We start from the raw sequence: 16,855 nt of genomic DNA, 5'->3' as shown, positions 1-16,855 counted from the left end.
ATATATATAACCCTTACCTACACACTAAACCACGGTCAATCCCATCTCATTAAAGTAAATATATATATTTTTTTTTTATCGAGAGAAAATTGTCGGACCACGGGAGCCCTAAATTAAACATCCTCACATGATTTTTACTTTGCTAGATTGGTTTTTTTCTTTTTCGGACTATTTAAGATTAGAGCTTCCGAATATTCCTCACTCAATCTATTAAACATGGACATAGATATGAACGATCCTTAACATTATCAATAAATTAGCAGTTGGATCTGATATCAGCAGAACAGTGTAATCTGTGAGAGAAGGAGAAGGGTGGGGTGAACGGCAACACCCAATTCTGAGATTTGGGTGACTTTAGTGGGAACTCGAAGTTGGTGGCGCCACCATTAAAGGTGCATCCACATCCTCCGGTGGTTGACCAGCCCCCCAACATCCACCGTCTACCCCAACTCCAACCAACCATTGACCTACACTTGTCGTTTCCCTAACGGCTTCACCATGGCTCTCTCCGTGCACCGCCGTCGCACCTTGTCACCCCCTCACAAGACATTTCATACGCATCCCCTAATCTTAGACACTTCAGAACGTCGACACACGCGCACCGAGACAGACATCATAGGAGGAAGAAGAAGAAGAACCGGGCTCGTTCATTCGAACTGAGACGACCGCTAGAGGAGTTTCAAGACCCGAGCGATCCAGGACTAGAGTTGCGAGTTCTTGGCAGGGAGGGCAAAGATGAAGGCGTCCAAGAGGCCGATCCAGGCGGTGGCGACGTGGCTCCGCCGCCAGCCGCCGAAGGTGAAGGCCTTCCTCGCCGTCGTCTCCGGCATGGCGGCGCTCGTGTTCCTCCGGATGGTGGTCCACGACCACGACAACCTCTTCGTCGCCGCCGAGGCGGTCCATGCCCTCGGAATCGCCGTCCTCATTTACAAGCTCAGCAAGGAGAAGACCTGTGCAGGTATCGGCGTTGTTTTCCTGGGCGTCTCGCTTTCTCTTTTATCTTGTTTGGGGATCAATTCTTATGTTGACCCGAGGTTTGTATAGACTCTGTTGATGTGAGTTTCGTAGATTGCGTTTTTCCAGATTGAATTTGCTTCTCGAGTGGTGGCGATGCCGTGGCCTTGCTTGTGATTGCGAGTGCTTACAAGCCCAGTTTCTTCCTGTGCGATCATTTCGCAGCAATGATAGGGTAGTTTCAGTAGATGCCTACGGGGGTTGTAAAATTTAAGACACGGAGATGACTCTATTCTATTACTCGGGAGAGAAAGCTTTGAGGTGAATAATATGAGGAAAATATCATTTTTTTTTTTTTTTTGCCTTTTCTTGTATATGTGAGCTATTAGTAGGAGATATCTTGAAAACGTGGAGGCTTCTCAAGATGTCGCAAAAATGGAGGGCAATGGCATAAGATAGTCGATGGCACTAGCTAGTACTGCCACAAGGCTTCTTCATAGTTCAAATAATCGAGGTGACTTGACATAAATAATGAGCCACTCGGCAATTCAACCTCTGAGGCATGACTTTAGACGGAATGTATAGTTGTGAGATTCTGATCATGTGTGTTTCGCCACTAACACTTAAGACACTGATGTGACTTTGACATGTGTGTTGTTGCAGCCTTCAACCGGCAGGAGCATTTGCTTTCTTTTTCGATTATGCATTTAGTATAAAGTAAGAGACATAAAGTTAGCAGAAGAGTGAATACGATACATCATTTTTGCTTTTATCTATGTGAGTGAGTTTAAATCATCACGATTCTTAGTAATTATGTCCTTCCACTAACGAAGTGATCCTGAGAACGTCTTTTCTTTAATAATTGTTCTACACAGCCATGTCAGCTCTTTGATCAACTTTCTATTCTTATGATTATCATATCTTCAGTCTCTGACTACTTTCCTGAATGATGATTCATTTCAGGGTTGTCGCTCAAATCACAGGAACTAACAGCTGTGTTTTTAGCTGTAAGACTTTATTGTAGTGTTGTAATGGAGTATGATATCCATACATTACTCGATTCGGCTACACTAGCCACCACTCTTTGGGTTATCTACATGATCCGCTTCAAGCTGAGATCGAGTTACATGGAGGACAAAGACAATTTTGCTATTTACTATGTTGTGAGTCCTCCATCCACACCCTATTTATGTACATGGAAGCGGAATGACAACAGCTGTTTCTTTAGCTTTGGTTCTCTAGTTTAGATTTTCCCAATCTCTGTTTTGGTTGCCATCAGACTCTTCTGCTGACAAACTGTGGAATAGACATGTCCATCTTTATTGCCAAAAATAATATTAAGATTATGTTTGGATGTGGGTGCCTGTATTCAAATGGACTCAAATGAACAACTGATACCTTGACATACAGAAGCTTCTTTTTTTGGAGTTATTTCTTTGTAATGTGTCCCCAGAAGGCTGAGTTGGTATGGCGATCTGTTAATTTTTTTCTTTTCTGGTAGTCGGGTGGTAGGTATATGCTTTGAATTATCTGACAAGCTGCATCAGTCGATAGTTTGTCTTGTAAGGTCAATGAATTTATTTTTATTGTCTACACGGGCCATAAATAAGGTTAAAGGTACACTGGGCATCAGTTAATAGATTGTTATATAATGGTGCTATGTAATTCATATTGTCTACGGGGACCGCAAATAAGGTTGAAGGTAGATTGGGCAGAATAAACCATATAACTGAACTTCTCATGAATTTTCTACTTATTTTAAGTTTTATTAGCCTGCTAAGTTGTTTGAGCTTCAACTTAACCAAATAGTTATGAATTACTCCCTTTTTGCCTTTTCCAATTTTGTTGATTGTTAAATTGAGCTGGTAATTTTACTCTTTGAGGCATCCAAATCAGAGAATTTGAACGTGGAGTTGTGAGAAGCTGGGCTTTAATTGTATCCGTTGAAAGTTTATTTGTTAATGGTGTACTTACATTCTGTTGTGCTTTCCCCTTTCGGATTTAATGCAGGTGATTCCATGTGCTGTGCTATCTCTAGTGATTCACCCCTCGACACATCATCATATCATTAACAGGATTTGCTGGGCCTTTTGTGTTTATCTTGAAGCTGTTTCAGTGCTACCCCAGCTCCGTGTCATGCAGAATACAAAGGTACTGCAATGGCCAAATCTTGTAACGGTGATATGCGTGGAAAACATCTTTGTCAATTGAAACCGGTTGTAAATGGATGTACTCTACTCTTTATCTGCTGATCAATTGCACTTCTGGAGATAGATTGATGCCTGAAGCCCCTTCATTGAGTTGATATCTTCATTATGCATGTTTAAGTAGCAATTTTGCAACCCTTTTGTAGTTCTTTCCAAAATATTTGAATGTTCGCTTTTCTTTTTCTTTTGCCACTCGCTCCTTTACTCTGAACCTTTGGCTATTTATTTTATGTATTCATGTCAGCCAGGTCTGAGATTGCTAATTTGTGAACTACTATTTCTATCCGTCTGCTCTTTGCCCTGCAAAGTTGGTGCTCTGCAATCATTCCAGCGCATACACATCATGTCTAGTGTATTGGCTTTATATTAGGCTGAGAGGTGATTCCCATGGGTTTTTTGCAGCATGGCTTTCTTAAATGTTGTCTCTTGCTGATGGACAAGTGCGCCGGTTCTCTGTTTAGATTAGCTTTGGCATTATCTTAAAAGATTGTGTTTCTTCTGATGCTGCTTATTCTCTCTTAAGATGGCGTTCTTTCTTCTAGGACAGGGTTATCACTAATGGCTGAATTTGCTCTGCTCTTGGCCAAATCCACTGTCAAGTTCCTGAATTCCAGTCTGTATTTGATTTACATGAATTAAATAGCTGAAACTAGAGAAAAATAGCAGAAAGAGAATGTGCACATGTTTGTAAGGCTGGATAGGTGGTTTCTAATTTTGGACATAATAAATTAACGTGGTAAAGGTAGAGCAGCTAATGATGAAAAGACATCACTCTGTCATTAAGGACAAGAGGGTTAGTGTCACAAGATGAGGTGTACATTTTCTCCTTTTATATCTGGTATTAAGTGGTACCCTTAAAATAGAAATAGCTGAGTCGCTCATTAATTATTGAGACTTCATTTCTTTTTGGCATTTGTGTTTTTCCAGATTGTTGAGCCATTTACAGCGCATTATGTTTTTGCACTGGGAGTTGCGAGGTTTTTGAGCTGTGCCCATTGGGTACTCCAGGTCTGTTTTCCTTTGCTTGTCTTTTCGTTATACATGATGCCATTTGTAGGAGATGTATGGAACTTTGTATAGATGCTTCGCTTAGGTGGATTGCACCTGTTAGCTCTGATGGACATGCTTGTGTTCTTCACTGGGATCTGTAAAATTTTGCTAGATTTCAGCACTTTTAATGCTTTTCCATCAAAAGTTATGAGTTCGTTCTCTATCTTATCATCTAGTATTTACTTAAATTGTTTGTTTGCATGAATTCGTCTTTTTCAGTGTCATCATGACATATTTTGTCTGCATAATTGAGCATGTGCCATCTGGTTGTTTCTTTTTCTTTGTTTCTTTTAGTGTTTTGGGTGGGTTTGGGGTATTGCCAGTTAAAATTACCTTCTGGGGCATTGCTCTAATTTACATTTCATGCTTTGCATTCTAGTGGAAGTGGATATAGTATTTTCTGTTGCTAATGTGCCAAGAAATGAGTATTTAAGAATTTGGGTCAGTTCTGTTATTATTATTATTATTATTATTATTCTTTATTGCTTTTATAAGTAAGAGTATTGCCAGATTCCATTCAGCATATGGTTTGTTTATAACGTTATCCTGTGTCACTACCCTCTTCTTCACAATTTACTACAAGATGGTCAGATTAGAGAAACGGCATTTTAATAAAGGGAACATATCCATTGATGTTTGTTTCCTTATTGTGACTTCCCTGACATCCTCCAGTGTTGTCATTATTTGATGAAGTGGTGGCATGCACAAGTAGGATTTTGTACAGGTGTGGCAATGTCGCTTACCTTGTCTCGTACAGGTACTGGACACTAGAGGAGGCTTACTGACAGCACTGGGATACGGACTGTGGCCTTCCATGGTCCTCTTGTCTGAAATAGTCCAGACTTTCATTCTTGCTGATTTTTGCTACTACTACGTCAAAAGGTAGTCAATGGATTGCTAGATTTTTGCTTCAGACAACTTATTGAACCTCCATGATATGCAATCTGAAAATCGATTCTTTGTTACAGTGTCTTTGGTGGACAACTCGTTCTACGTCTCCCCTCCGGAGTGGTGTGAACGATGTTAAAAATATACAGGAAGAATTCAGGGACCATTTTAGACTTATCCATCAAAAGATGGTAGCTACTCTTGTCTAGTTCCTTTTGTGCCTCCTCCTGTCCGACCATTATAGATTTTTCTTTTTTCTATCTGGTGGATGTTGAGTTGAGGATGCATTACCATCTGGTACGTAAAATTTTCCGTAGAAAACTTGTGCAGATTGGCTTCCTGATGTTGGCATTTGATATTTGTTTTTGATGTTGCCGACTGTGTAGATGTCCTCATAACTTAATGTACAGCTTAGAGGCTGTTCTTAGTCCATGTGTTCCGGAGCTTATCTGATCTCATGCCTAAAATTATCATCAGATATGTCAGAACTTTTTGCGATGTAATTATACTACGAGTTTCACACAGCTTTCCCACAATAGTCCCAGTGCATTTTGCTCGGAGATTCTATCGGTTTGTAAAAGGACTTGGATTAGCCAATCCCTCGTGATGATTGGATCTGGAAAATCCTTGTTAGTTTGGAACGGGGATTGATTCGGAACTTTGGGTTTTTGGTGGAATGGCAGTTGTGAACCTGTCTCAACGGCTGAACCTTTGGTCTTTTTCTGTTTGTCAATAACTTGTAGGTTCAGAGATTGAAGCTATTATTCGCTTTGTTATATTCTACTGCCTTACAGTGTTATACTTATAGGGTAATACATAAAGAAATCCTAGCAAACAAAATAGGAAACAAAGCCTACATAGGAGAGCCCAACGATTTGTGGGATTTAAACTGAATAAAAAAATCTCCTAAATAGCCAAGACTCTATTCCTAACAATCAGTTAATTTTCCTACATATTTACGGCCAAATTTTTTTGGCTATTTACAGTTTAACACTACCCCTCAAGCTAGTGAATGGATATCTCCCATTTCCAGCTTAGCAACTAGCTCGTGCAAATTTTCACCATTGAGACCTTTGGTCAAGACATCTGTCACTTCTTGTTCTGACAGGACATAAAACAAACAAATTAGTCCTTCAAATTTATCCTTGATGAATTGCCTATAAATCTCAATATGCTTTGTTCTATCATGTTGCAAAGGATTATGAACAATATTAATTGTAGATTCATTGTCATAATGTAGCTTCATAGGAATCTTCCACTCAACCTTCAAGTCATCAAGAATGATCTCGAGCCACAATAGCTCACATATTCCTTGAATTGCTACCTTGAACTTAGATTCCGCATTAGATCTTGCCACCACATTCTTTTTTTACTTCTCCAAGTTTCCTTTAAGGAAGGTACAATAACAGGTTGTAACCTCCTATCAACCATGGATCTAGCATAATCCATATTTGCATAAGCTTGAGATTGGGACTCTTTTTGAATAGTACTCCCTTTCTTAGGCTCCCTTTCAAGTTGTGTATGACTTGATGAGCAGTCTATAAATGCGACTCCTTTGGATAATCAAGCTTACTACATAGTAGATATCTGGTTGGTATAAGCAAGGTAGACGACTAGAAGGAATTGGCGGAGAAATTTTATGTTATATATGGTAATATTTCTAATATCCAAATTCGATCCAAACTTTCTCACCAATCCCCGATACATTTCTCGCCACTATTGCCTCCGTTTTGCTTCCGCTAGTCTTTGGTTTGGCTCAATTGGAGTAGCTATTGGTTTGCAATCAAGCTTCCCGATTCCTTCCAAAAAATTTGTCACATACTTTCGTTGTGGAGTAAAGATCCTTTACTTTGAGTACGAAACCTCAATTCCCAAAATACCGTTACTTTCCTAAATCATTTATTTCAAACTTCTTAATCAATCACTATTTTAGCCATTGTTTTTCTCTTTCATCATTACCCATGACTTTTATGTCATCAATATACACCAACAATGTTGTAAACCCCTATGTATCCGGGTGTTTTATGAATAGTGTATGATCTCTTTAGCTTTGTTTATACCCAAATGCCTTCATAACTCTAGCAAATCGTCCAAACCAAGCTCTAGGTGACTACTTGAGCCTGTGTAGTGTTGTCTTTAGTCTACAAAACTTTTCTGTTGTTTCCTTTCCTTTAAAACTAGGTGGATGTTCATGTAGATTTCCTCTTCAAAATCTCCGTGTAAAAATGCATTCTTTACATGATATTGTTGAAATTCCCAATCAAAATGAGCAGTTAAAGACATTAAAATTTTTACGGTGTTTATTTTAGCCATTGGTGCAATGTTTCTTGGTAATCGACTCCATATGTTTGGGTGTAATCCTTTACAATCAAACTTGCTTTGTAACTCTGCAGAGAAACATCTGCCTTGTACTTCATAGTGAATACCCACTTGTAACCAACTAGATTTTTCTTTTTGCCTGTCAACATTTGCCACATTTTTTTCAAGTGCCTTCATCTCTTTTTTCATGGCATTCCTCTATTCCACTTTGGACAATGCTTCATGCAAAGTGTTAGGGATATCAATAGTGTTTAGACTCACAATAAAGTTTCGATATGGTGATGATAATCTATTAAGGAACACATAATTTGATAGTGAATAAAATGGTTTCTTGGTACATTCTCTAGTCCGTTTTCTAACAATGTATCACTAAGTTGTTCATTCACAGGAGGTCCATGACTTACCATGCTCTCATGGGTAGTACACGGAGTGGCATTTTGGACTTGCTCTTGTATTGGAATGATTTGTCCTCCTTGAATACACCTAAGAAAATCTCATATAACTATGAATACGAGTTGGATTAGAGGGAATAGGATCAAAAGCGGGTTAGTGTGTGTGAGATTGTGGTGGACAAGAGATAGGATTCGAGGTAAGTTCATGAGTCCTATAGTGGACGTTCATTTTATTTTGGGCTTGGTCATATTCCTCTTCACTAATGGCTTTTGGATCAACCTCTGGATCCCTTTTTGGTAGTTTTCAATTTAACTTATGTCAAGTTAAATGGCACTAATTATCCATCATGGTCTAAAGCTATTGAGGCCTATTTTATTGCCACCAAGCAATTTGACTATCTTACGTCTACGGTATCGTTTGACAAGGATAAAGCTGCCGATTGCATTATAGGAGACGCCATGATTTTAGACCCTTTTATGGAATAGCATGGACCCTAAGGTCAGTCCTCACTTTATTCAATGTGATTCTGCTAAGGCAATTTGAAAGAAATGGGCGTTGCTCTATTCTAGACAGAATAATATGACGCGGGTATGTGACACGTTGGAAGCATTATTTGATATTCAATGATGAGATCAATCTTTATCCGATCATTATGCTCGGTTAACGACCCTTTGCCAGCGACCGGATATTTATCTTCCTACCTCGAATGATATAAATGTTTTGGCTAAACACCAAGAGGATATGCGGGTGATATATATCTCAAGTCATTGGGGTATGGGTATTCATCTCTTTGCTAATGTATTACATCGAGCTCTCTTCCTATAGTGGATGAAGTCTTCTCTCAAGCTCTCCGTTCTATAGTCACTGAGAAAATTTCATTCATGTCGACTTTGGAGATGAGCACTATGCTTTCCCATGGTCCTAGTGGACGTGACGGTCGAGGTTGAGGTTGCCGAGGTCGTGGACGTGGACGTGGTTTTATTCATATGGAGTGATGGAGGGGTTAGTACTCATGGTGCCATTAGTATTGAAGGTAGTTCATCTTGTTTATTTTTTGCTGCGTCCGATTCCTGGATCATAGACGTTGGAGTTACCAATCACATGACTAGTAACTTTACTCTACTGTTTTCATTTCATTCTATGTCTCATTTATCCTCAAACTTTGTCACATTAGCGAATGGCTCCCAATCTCAAGTTACTGGTACAAGAATTGTTCATTTGCGTCACTCTATTTCTTTATCATTTGTTCTTCGTCTACCCAAATTTCCCTATAATTTGATTTTTGTTAGCTCGTTAACTAAAGAATTGAGTTGTTTTGTAACCTATTCCGCTTCTCGTTGTGTCTTTCAGATCCGAGGACTAGATAGATGATTGGTGGGAGATATGAAACAAATGGTCTATACTATCTTAACAAGAAGGTGTTAGCTGTTAGCAGTTGCGAAGCGTACATCCATTGATTGTAGATTGGATACATTGTCGTGGTGGTTACTCGCCACCAAGCATACTTTAGCATCCATTTCCCGAGTGTAAGTTTGTGAGTCCATTTTAGTGTGAAGCTTGCTAGTTTAGTAAACATCATAGAGCCTCTTTTCCTTCTTGAATTTAGAGTCGTGTGTCTAGTCCATTTGAGCTGGTTCATTTAGATGTTTGGGGTCCATGTCGTGTGTCCGATGTCTCTAAATTCAGATATTTTGTTATATTCATGGATGATTTTTCCCGAATGACTTGGTTATTCTTAATAAAAAAATCACACGTAGATTTTTCATTGCTTCCGCCTATTCGATTTTGAAGTGTCCTCTATCAAATATCCATGGTCCGATAATGCTAGAGAATATTTTGCAACAACTTCTAGTTTTCAACCATTTCTTGATTCTCATGATATTATTCATCAGACTTCATGTTCATACACTCTATGACAGAATGACATTGCCGAACATAAAAATCTTCATCTTCTTGATGTTGCCCCGTTGCCTTATGTTTCACATGAACCTACCTAAACATTTTTTGGGACATGTTATTCTTACAGCGTGTTATTTAATTAACAAACTTCCAACTTCTGTTCTTTAGCCGGAGACACCGTTCTTTATTTTACATCCAAATTGTCCTTTATTTTCCTTACCTCTTCGAGTCTTTGAGTGTGTCTTTTTGTACATTTTCACTTCATGTCATGACGAACTGGATCCTCATGCTGAAAAATGAATCTTTGTGAGGTACTCTCGGACTCAGACATGATATAAATGTTACAATCATAATCACTATTGTATGTATGTGTCCATAGATGTGACATTCTTTGAAGACCAATAATATTTTACTCCTCCGATGGTTCCCGTGATGCCCGATGATGTGATGGTTGTGTTATATAGATGCTTGCACTTCTAATTACTTCACTTCCTCCAACTACATCCACATGATTTCAATTTGTTGAACGCATCTATCATCAGTGCAGTACAGTTTTACAGTCTTCACCAGTACTTAATTCATTTGTTTCCCCATCCATTACAGCACCAACATTTGATCTTGATCCGCCCATTGCTTCTAGAAAAGGCACACGTTCTTGTGTTGATCGCCTAGGTGATCGTTATGCTAAATATTCTGGTCTTTCTAATTGCGTTCGTACTTGTCATCCTATTTCTAATTCTTTTTCATATGATCATTTGTCTCCTACTTTCTCTACTTTTATCTCGTCGTCTTTGGTTTCCATGCCTAGCAGTGTTGCTTAGGCTCTTGCTCATTCGAGATGGTGATGTGCCACAAAGGATGAAATACAAGCACTAATTGAGAATTAAACTTAGCGACTTACTTCTTTACCTACAAGTAAGAAACATGCTGGTTGTCGTTGGATTTTTACTATTAAAGTTCATTTGAATGGTACTCTTGATCGATTGAAAAGACAGTTGGTCACGAAGGAATATACTCAAACTTATGGTGTTAACTATGATGACACCTTCTTCCGAGTAGCCAAAATTCCATCTATGCATGTATTTGTTTTATTAGTTGCGTGATTTGGCTTGTTTCTTCATCGCTTGGATGTGAAAAATGCCTTTTTACATGGTGATCTAGCCGAGGAGATTTGCATGGAGCAACCACCTAGGTTTGTTGCTTTGGGGGAGAATATGGTATGTCGTTTGCATGAGGCTTTATATTGACTTAAACAATTTTCTCGTGATTGGTTTGGTAGATTTAATGATGTTATTCTCAAATTTGGACTAAAGTGGTGTAAGGTAGACCATTCGGTTTTCAACTCTGTCTTTTTAACTAGTTCTATTCTTCTAGTGGTATATGTGGATGACATCATCATTACTAGCAATGATTTGGATGGCATACATAAACTCAAGCAATTTCTACATATTTAGAATTCAATACTAAAGATTTAGGTTGTCTTTGATACTTTCTTGGTATTAAGGTAGCCTGCTCACATGCCAGTATCACTTTATCACAATGAAAGTATGTACTTGACATTCTTGGTGAGGTTGGATTTCTCGGAGTAAAGCCAATCAATACCCCTATAGATCCCAAGGTAAAACTTGATGCAAAACGTGAAAAATTACTGCATGATCCAAGAAAATATCATAGATCGATTGGTAAGTTAAACTCTATTACCGTCATAAGAACCGATAAATCATTTGCTATTAGCGTAGTAAGCAAGTTCATGAGTTCTCCTCATATTACTCATTGGGATGCTATATTTTAAATCATCAAATATTTGAAGGGAGCGCTAGGTAAATGATTATCGTATAAGAATTATGGTCATCTAAATATTACAAGCTTCCTTGATGCTGATTGGGTTGGATATCCTATGGATAGGAGATACAATTCAGGCTATTATGTATTTCTTGGAGGTAATTTAGTTGCATGGAAGAGCAAGAAACAATATGTAGTTTCTCGATCAAGCGTTGAAGCTGAATATTGGGCTATGGCACATGTGACCAGTGAATTACTATGGATGAGGATGCTATTTGTAGATATTGGATCACCGCCAAATCCATCAGTGCTAAATTGTGCTAATCATTTAGTTATGCATATTGCATCCAACCCTTTTTTCCATGAACGAATTAAGCACATAGAGGTTGATTGTCATTTTGTCCGAGGAAAAATTCTCAAAGAGGAGATTATTCTTCCATAGACAAAGACGGATGATCAACTTGCAAACATTTTTACTAAGTATCTATGGGGAAATAGAGTGAGCTGCTCATGTAACAAGTTGGAGTTATTTGATATCTACATCCCAACTTGAGGGGGGTGTTGGAAAGTATTGGTTAGAGATAAGGGTAGAATAGTAATAAGGTTTAGGTTCATTTGTATGTGTGTATGTGTAACCCTATTCTAATAATCTATTAAGGGAAACATAATTTGACAATATATAAATTGATTTCTTGATGCTCTCTAGTCCCTTTTCTAACAACAATAGGTAGATCAAAATCAGTCTTAGATGTATCACTAAACTGTTCATTCACAGGAGGTTCAAGACTTAATGTGCTCTCATTTGTAGTAGCTAGAGTGGTATTTCAGATTTGCTCTTATGTTGGAACAGTTGTCCTCCTTGAATACACCCGAGAAAATATCATAGAATCATGAATACGAGTTGGACTAGTGGAAATAGGAAAGGAAGCGGGTTGTTGTGTGTAAGATTGTGGAGGACAGGAAATAGGATTTAAGGTAGGTTCATGAGCTACAATGGATGAGTTGGGATTGATAGGGACATTGGACAATAATTCCAAGTTATCAACAACACCAAGGCCCTTATCTTATATGGGTGAAATCTCTCTATGAAGATGAGGTTTTGAAAAATATGGTTTGTTTTCAACACAAGCGACATCTATGGAAAGAGAGAATTTTTTGGAAGGGGTATGGTAACATTTATGGCCCTTTTATGCTTGTGAGTAACCAAGAAACACATTTGATTGAGCAAGGATCTAAGTTTTTTCGTTGATCATAATGAATGTGGAAAAAGGAAGTACAACCAAAGACTCGCGGTGTAAGGCCATTAGATATGCGAAATTGATAGAAATCGAGAAAGAACTTCCATAGGGGTCTTGTGGTCTAAAGTACGTGAGGGTAGTCTATTGATCATGTATGTACCTATAAGAATAGCTTCCCCCCGATATGTTTTAGGAACCTACCCGTGAAACAACAAGGCACGAGTTGTGTCAAAGAGATGGCCATTTTTTCTTTCAGCAATTTCTTTTTGTTGTGATGTATTCATACAAGATGATTCACGGATAATGCTTTATTTTGAAAATAGGGGACAATACTTGATTAAAGTAATCTCTAGTGTTATCAGATCGAAAGACCTTGATCTTGACCCAAAGTGAGTTTGAATCATAGAATGAAAGGAAAGAATAATGCTACTCACATTAGATTTATGTTTGAGTAAGAAAGTCTAAGTGACCCTATAGCAATTATCAATTAGATTGATAAACCAACGAGCTCCAAAGATGTTTGGAACCGTAGAAGGTCCCTAAATGTCACTATGGATCAAATAAAAATGATTAAAATTATGACATCGCTAATAGGAAATGGTACACTGTTATGCTTGGTTAACTTGCAAGCACTACAATGGAGATTTTTAATATTCAAATCTTTAAACAAAGATTGAAACATAATATTCAAGATTTGAAAGGACGGATGCCCAAAACAAAAATGATGAAGCCAAGTAGCTTCTTTATTTGAAGTACTAAGAAACAATGAAAACAAATTATTCATAATTCTTCTTGCGATGAGAGGTGTCTAAAGGTAGTACAACACTTTATTCCTTAGCAAGGCCAATCCTCCTCTTTGAGCCCCGATCTTGGAAAACACAATAAGATGGGTAAAAAATAGCTTGACAACAAAGATCGTTTGTGAGTTTTTGTATATAGATAAGATTGACAAACGGTTCAAGGGCATAAAAGACATATTTAAGAACAAGATTAGATGTGATAGAGACATCTCCAACTCTATAATAGTAACAAGAGACCCATTTGCTACAATAATCTTCCTAGTGCTAGGACAAGGTGTGTAGGTTTTGAAATATGATGAGGTGTGAGTCATATGATCAGTAGCCTCTAAATCAATACCAAGAATTACTTGAGAGTGTGAGTGAGCATGCACCGGAGGATTTATTAATAGATCCTAACAAACTTCTTGTTTGCTCAATTTCTTTAGTATTGAAGGTTGCCTTCTCCTCAACTTCTATGTAATCGATTGCTCGAGTTAGGTGGACACGGGGACTTGGATGTGTTACCTGTTTCACCCACTATCGGCCTAAAGTAGATGGTTTGTCATTCAATTTTCAACATTTCTCCTTTGTACGTCTCGACTTGTTGCAATAGGCACGACACAAGTTGTCTCAGTTGTCATTCCTTGGCATGTCACTTTTTTCATCAACCTTTCTCGATTGTCAAGGCTGACCCTTCTACTGCTTGTGGTTTGAGAATGAAGGATCTACGACTTTCTTATACTCGGATCAAAGAAATTATTTCCTCCAATGATGGCACTTCCTCCTTGCCAAGTATTTGAATTCTGACTTGGTCAAATTCAAAATTAAGCCTAGCTAAGAAATCGTAAACTCTATCCTTTTCAATAAAATTCTTCAGAATGGCCGCGTTTTCTGGACACCGCATCTAGAATATTCGATAATAATTGATTTCTTGCCATAAGTTATGCAGAGAATTAGCATACTCAGTAATAGTCTTAACTCATTGCTTTGTCCCATTGATTTTCACCTTAATTTCATGCACTTGGGCCACATCATGAGCCTTTTAGTACGTCCGTTGGATGGAATCCCATATCTCCTTTACTTTTGGTAGAAAAATACATGTATTACTTATGGCTCGTTCCATGGAATTCCATAGCCATGACATGATCATGGAATCAGTCTCATCCTACACATAGAAATCAAGATCTCCTTGCTTGGGTCCTGTCCCAAGTATATGGATGATTTCTCCTTTGCCCTTTAGGTACGTCTTAACAAATTGTGATCACTTGAGACAATTTTTTTCATTCAATTTATAGGTTGGCTTGTTGTTCAGGACATCACCTGTTATGTGTGTAGAGGCAACGTCCTCGGATTGGTTCATGTAGGAGAGGTAGAAGCTGTGGCTTTAGGTGTGGTTTGGGGTGTGGTCATTATGGAAAAAGAAAGTTATGAAGAAAACAAGAGCAATAATGCAGCTAAGAAGATTGCGTATAGAAAAAAAAATTCATGGAGAATAATAAATAGCAATGAAGGTTGAAAAACGTAGCAATGAAGGATGCAATTTGAAATTTATAAATTTAGCCTAGGATTCTCAAACTGTGAGAGATTTCAATGAAGAGAAATTCTTATTCTCATTCATATATTTTGCTTTTTGACAGTGTTATCTTTATAGCTAATACATAGAGAAATCCTAGCAAACAAAATAGGAAACAAAGCTTAAATATGAGAGCAATTACAATCCCCTGATTTGTGGGCTGATTAGAATAAAAAATCTCATAAATAGGAAAAAACCTGCTCCTAACAATCAATTAATTTCCCTACGTATTTACAACTAGAAAATCTGGCTATTTATAGCTCAACAATTAAATTGTTCATATAAAAGTCGATATGAATCTTTACTAAAAAGCTCTCCCCACTACTCGAAGAGAGCGAAACTAGCAATGCTAGTTTCTACAAACTGCAGATTTCTTCCTCGAGTGAGATCAAAACTTAATTTGGAACTGTAAAGAGCTTGTTTCCTTCCTTAATCAGAGCTTCGACATCCCAAGGCATCATCTGGCACTAACTATGAACTTTGATTTAATATTATATTATAGTATTTATAATAGATACATACGGCGCATGTGGAAGCTTAATATATAAACAAGCAACGGCCATACAATCACAAGAGCATGCATAAAAAGAAATGGCAGGCACGCCTAGTAAGGTATGGCCTTAATAGAGTTCACTACGTGTAGAGCATTCAATAAATAGCGCACATAATCATATAGGGCAAAAACATTTAATTATATAAAAATATAGGTACCGGTTAGTTACATTATATTCTTTAAACAAACAAAACAAATACACTGGGAGGATTTAACGGGTACATCTACTCCGGAGTATTGTCCACCGTCTCCTTCGACATGCTCCAAGTTCATCACTTCATTTGTGGCCAGAAGAACCTAACTATATGAAAAAGGGTTTAGCAACAAGGGATGAACGAATGCTCAGCAAGTAAAGCATCTAACCTACCAACTAAACTACCTATCTATCACCAAACCAAGCGAGACTTGACACCAACCACAATCCATCAATCATAAGCATGAATGTGACTCGACTATGTCACCACACATCTATGTAGCACGGACACGCTCAAAAAAACATTTTCCCTGTGTCGGACACCGATACGTGTCCGATACGTACAGACACAGTCAGACACGCGGTCAACACGTATCCAAAATTTTCTACACGCAGTCAACAAATGGGACACGCTGGATTCGCGTGTCCCAAGGATAATTTGAGAAAATCTTGTACTTTGAAACTAAAATCTGGGCCCCTAACCCATGGCTTCCTAATGGCTCATCAATCCCATCCAGATCAGGATATTGCTCAAAGCACAGAACCGCTCATTTATAGAATGCTTTCCCTCTCTCTCACAAGTTAGTATCCGATGTGGGAGACGAAGTAACATGATTTGCTCTATTTTCCGTTTCCTTTCGGACTCAAAAAATTGACCACGTCTCGCCGCTCTTATGATTGGAATATTTTCCGATGTCTTTGCTCGTCTCATGTTTCGAAGACACGCTTCCGGAAAAAGTACACTCGAAGTGTCATAACTTGTGTACGGCGTTCACTTAAGTGTCATGACTTTCAAAACGTTCATAAGTGTCATAACTTTCAAAATTGTTCACTTGAGTCTACGTCGAGCAAAATCGTTCACTTGAGTGTTACGGTAACTTTTTTGGCGTGCTACAGTAACTTTTCACGCGTGCCACGTCAGCTTTCCGGCGTGCTAAAGTAATTTTTCCAAAGTGCCACGTTAACTTTCCAGCTGCCACGTCAGCTTTCCCGGTGTCCACATTGGCATGACACTCAAATGAACGAT

General features: G+C 38.3%; 1 protein-coding gene across 1 annotated transcript; it reads left to right on the top strand.

Moving 5' to 3' along the window:
• The first annotated feature begins 595 nt into the window (after nt 1-595).
• Nucleotides 596-5,575, top strand: LOC115738776 (ER lumen protein-retaining receptor erd-2.2-like). Its single transcript, XM_030671507.2, has 6 exons — nt 596-958; nt 1,918-2,117; nt 2,965-3,105; nt 4,089-4,169; nt 4,969-5,093; nt 5,180-5,575. Exons 1-6 carry the CDS (start codon nt 736-738, stop codon nt 5,226-5,228), a joined length of 819 nt encoding a protein of 272 aa, XP_030527367.1. The 5' UTR covers nt 596-735; the 3' UTR covers nt 5,229-5,575.
• Nucleotides 5,576-16,855: the final 11,280 nt, after the last annotated feature.

The sequence above is a fragment of the Rhodamnia argentea genome, chromosome 2 (assembly GCF_020921035.1).
Source record: "Rhodamnia argentea isolate NSW1041297 chromosome 2, ASM2092103v1, whole genome shotgun sequence".
Lineage (NCBI taxonomy): Eukaryota > Viridiplantae > Streptophyta > Magnoliopsida > Myrtales > Myrtaceae > Rhodamnia > Rhodamnia argentea.
This window is presented reverse-complemented; position numbering and strand designations above follow the sequence as displayed.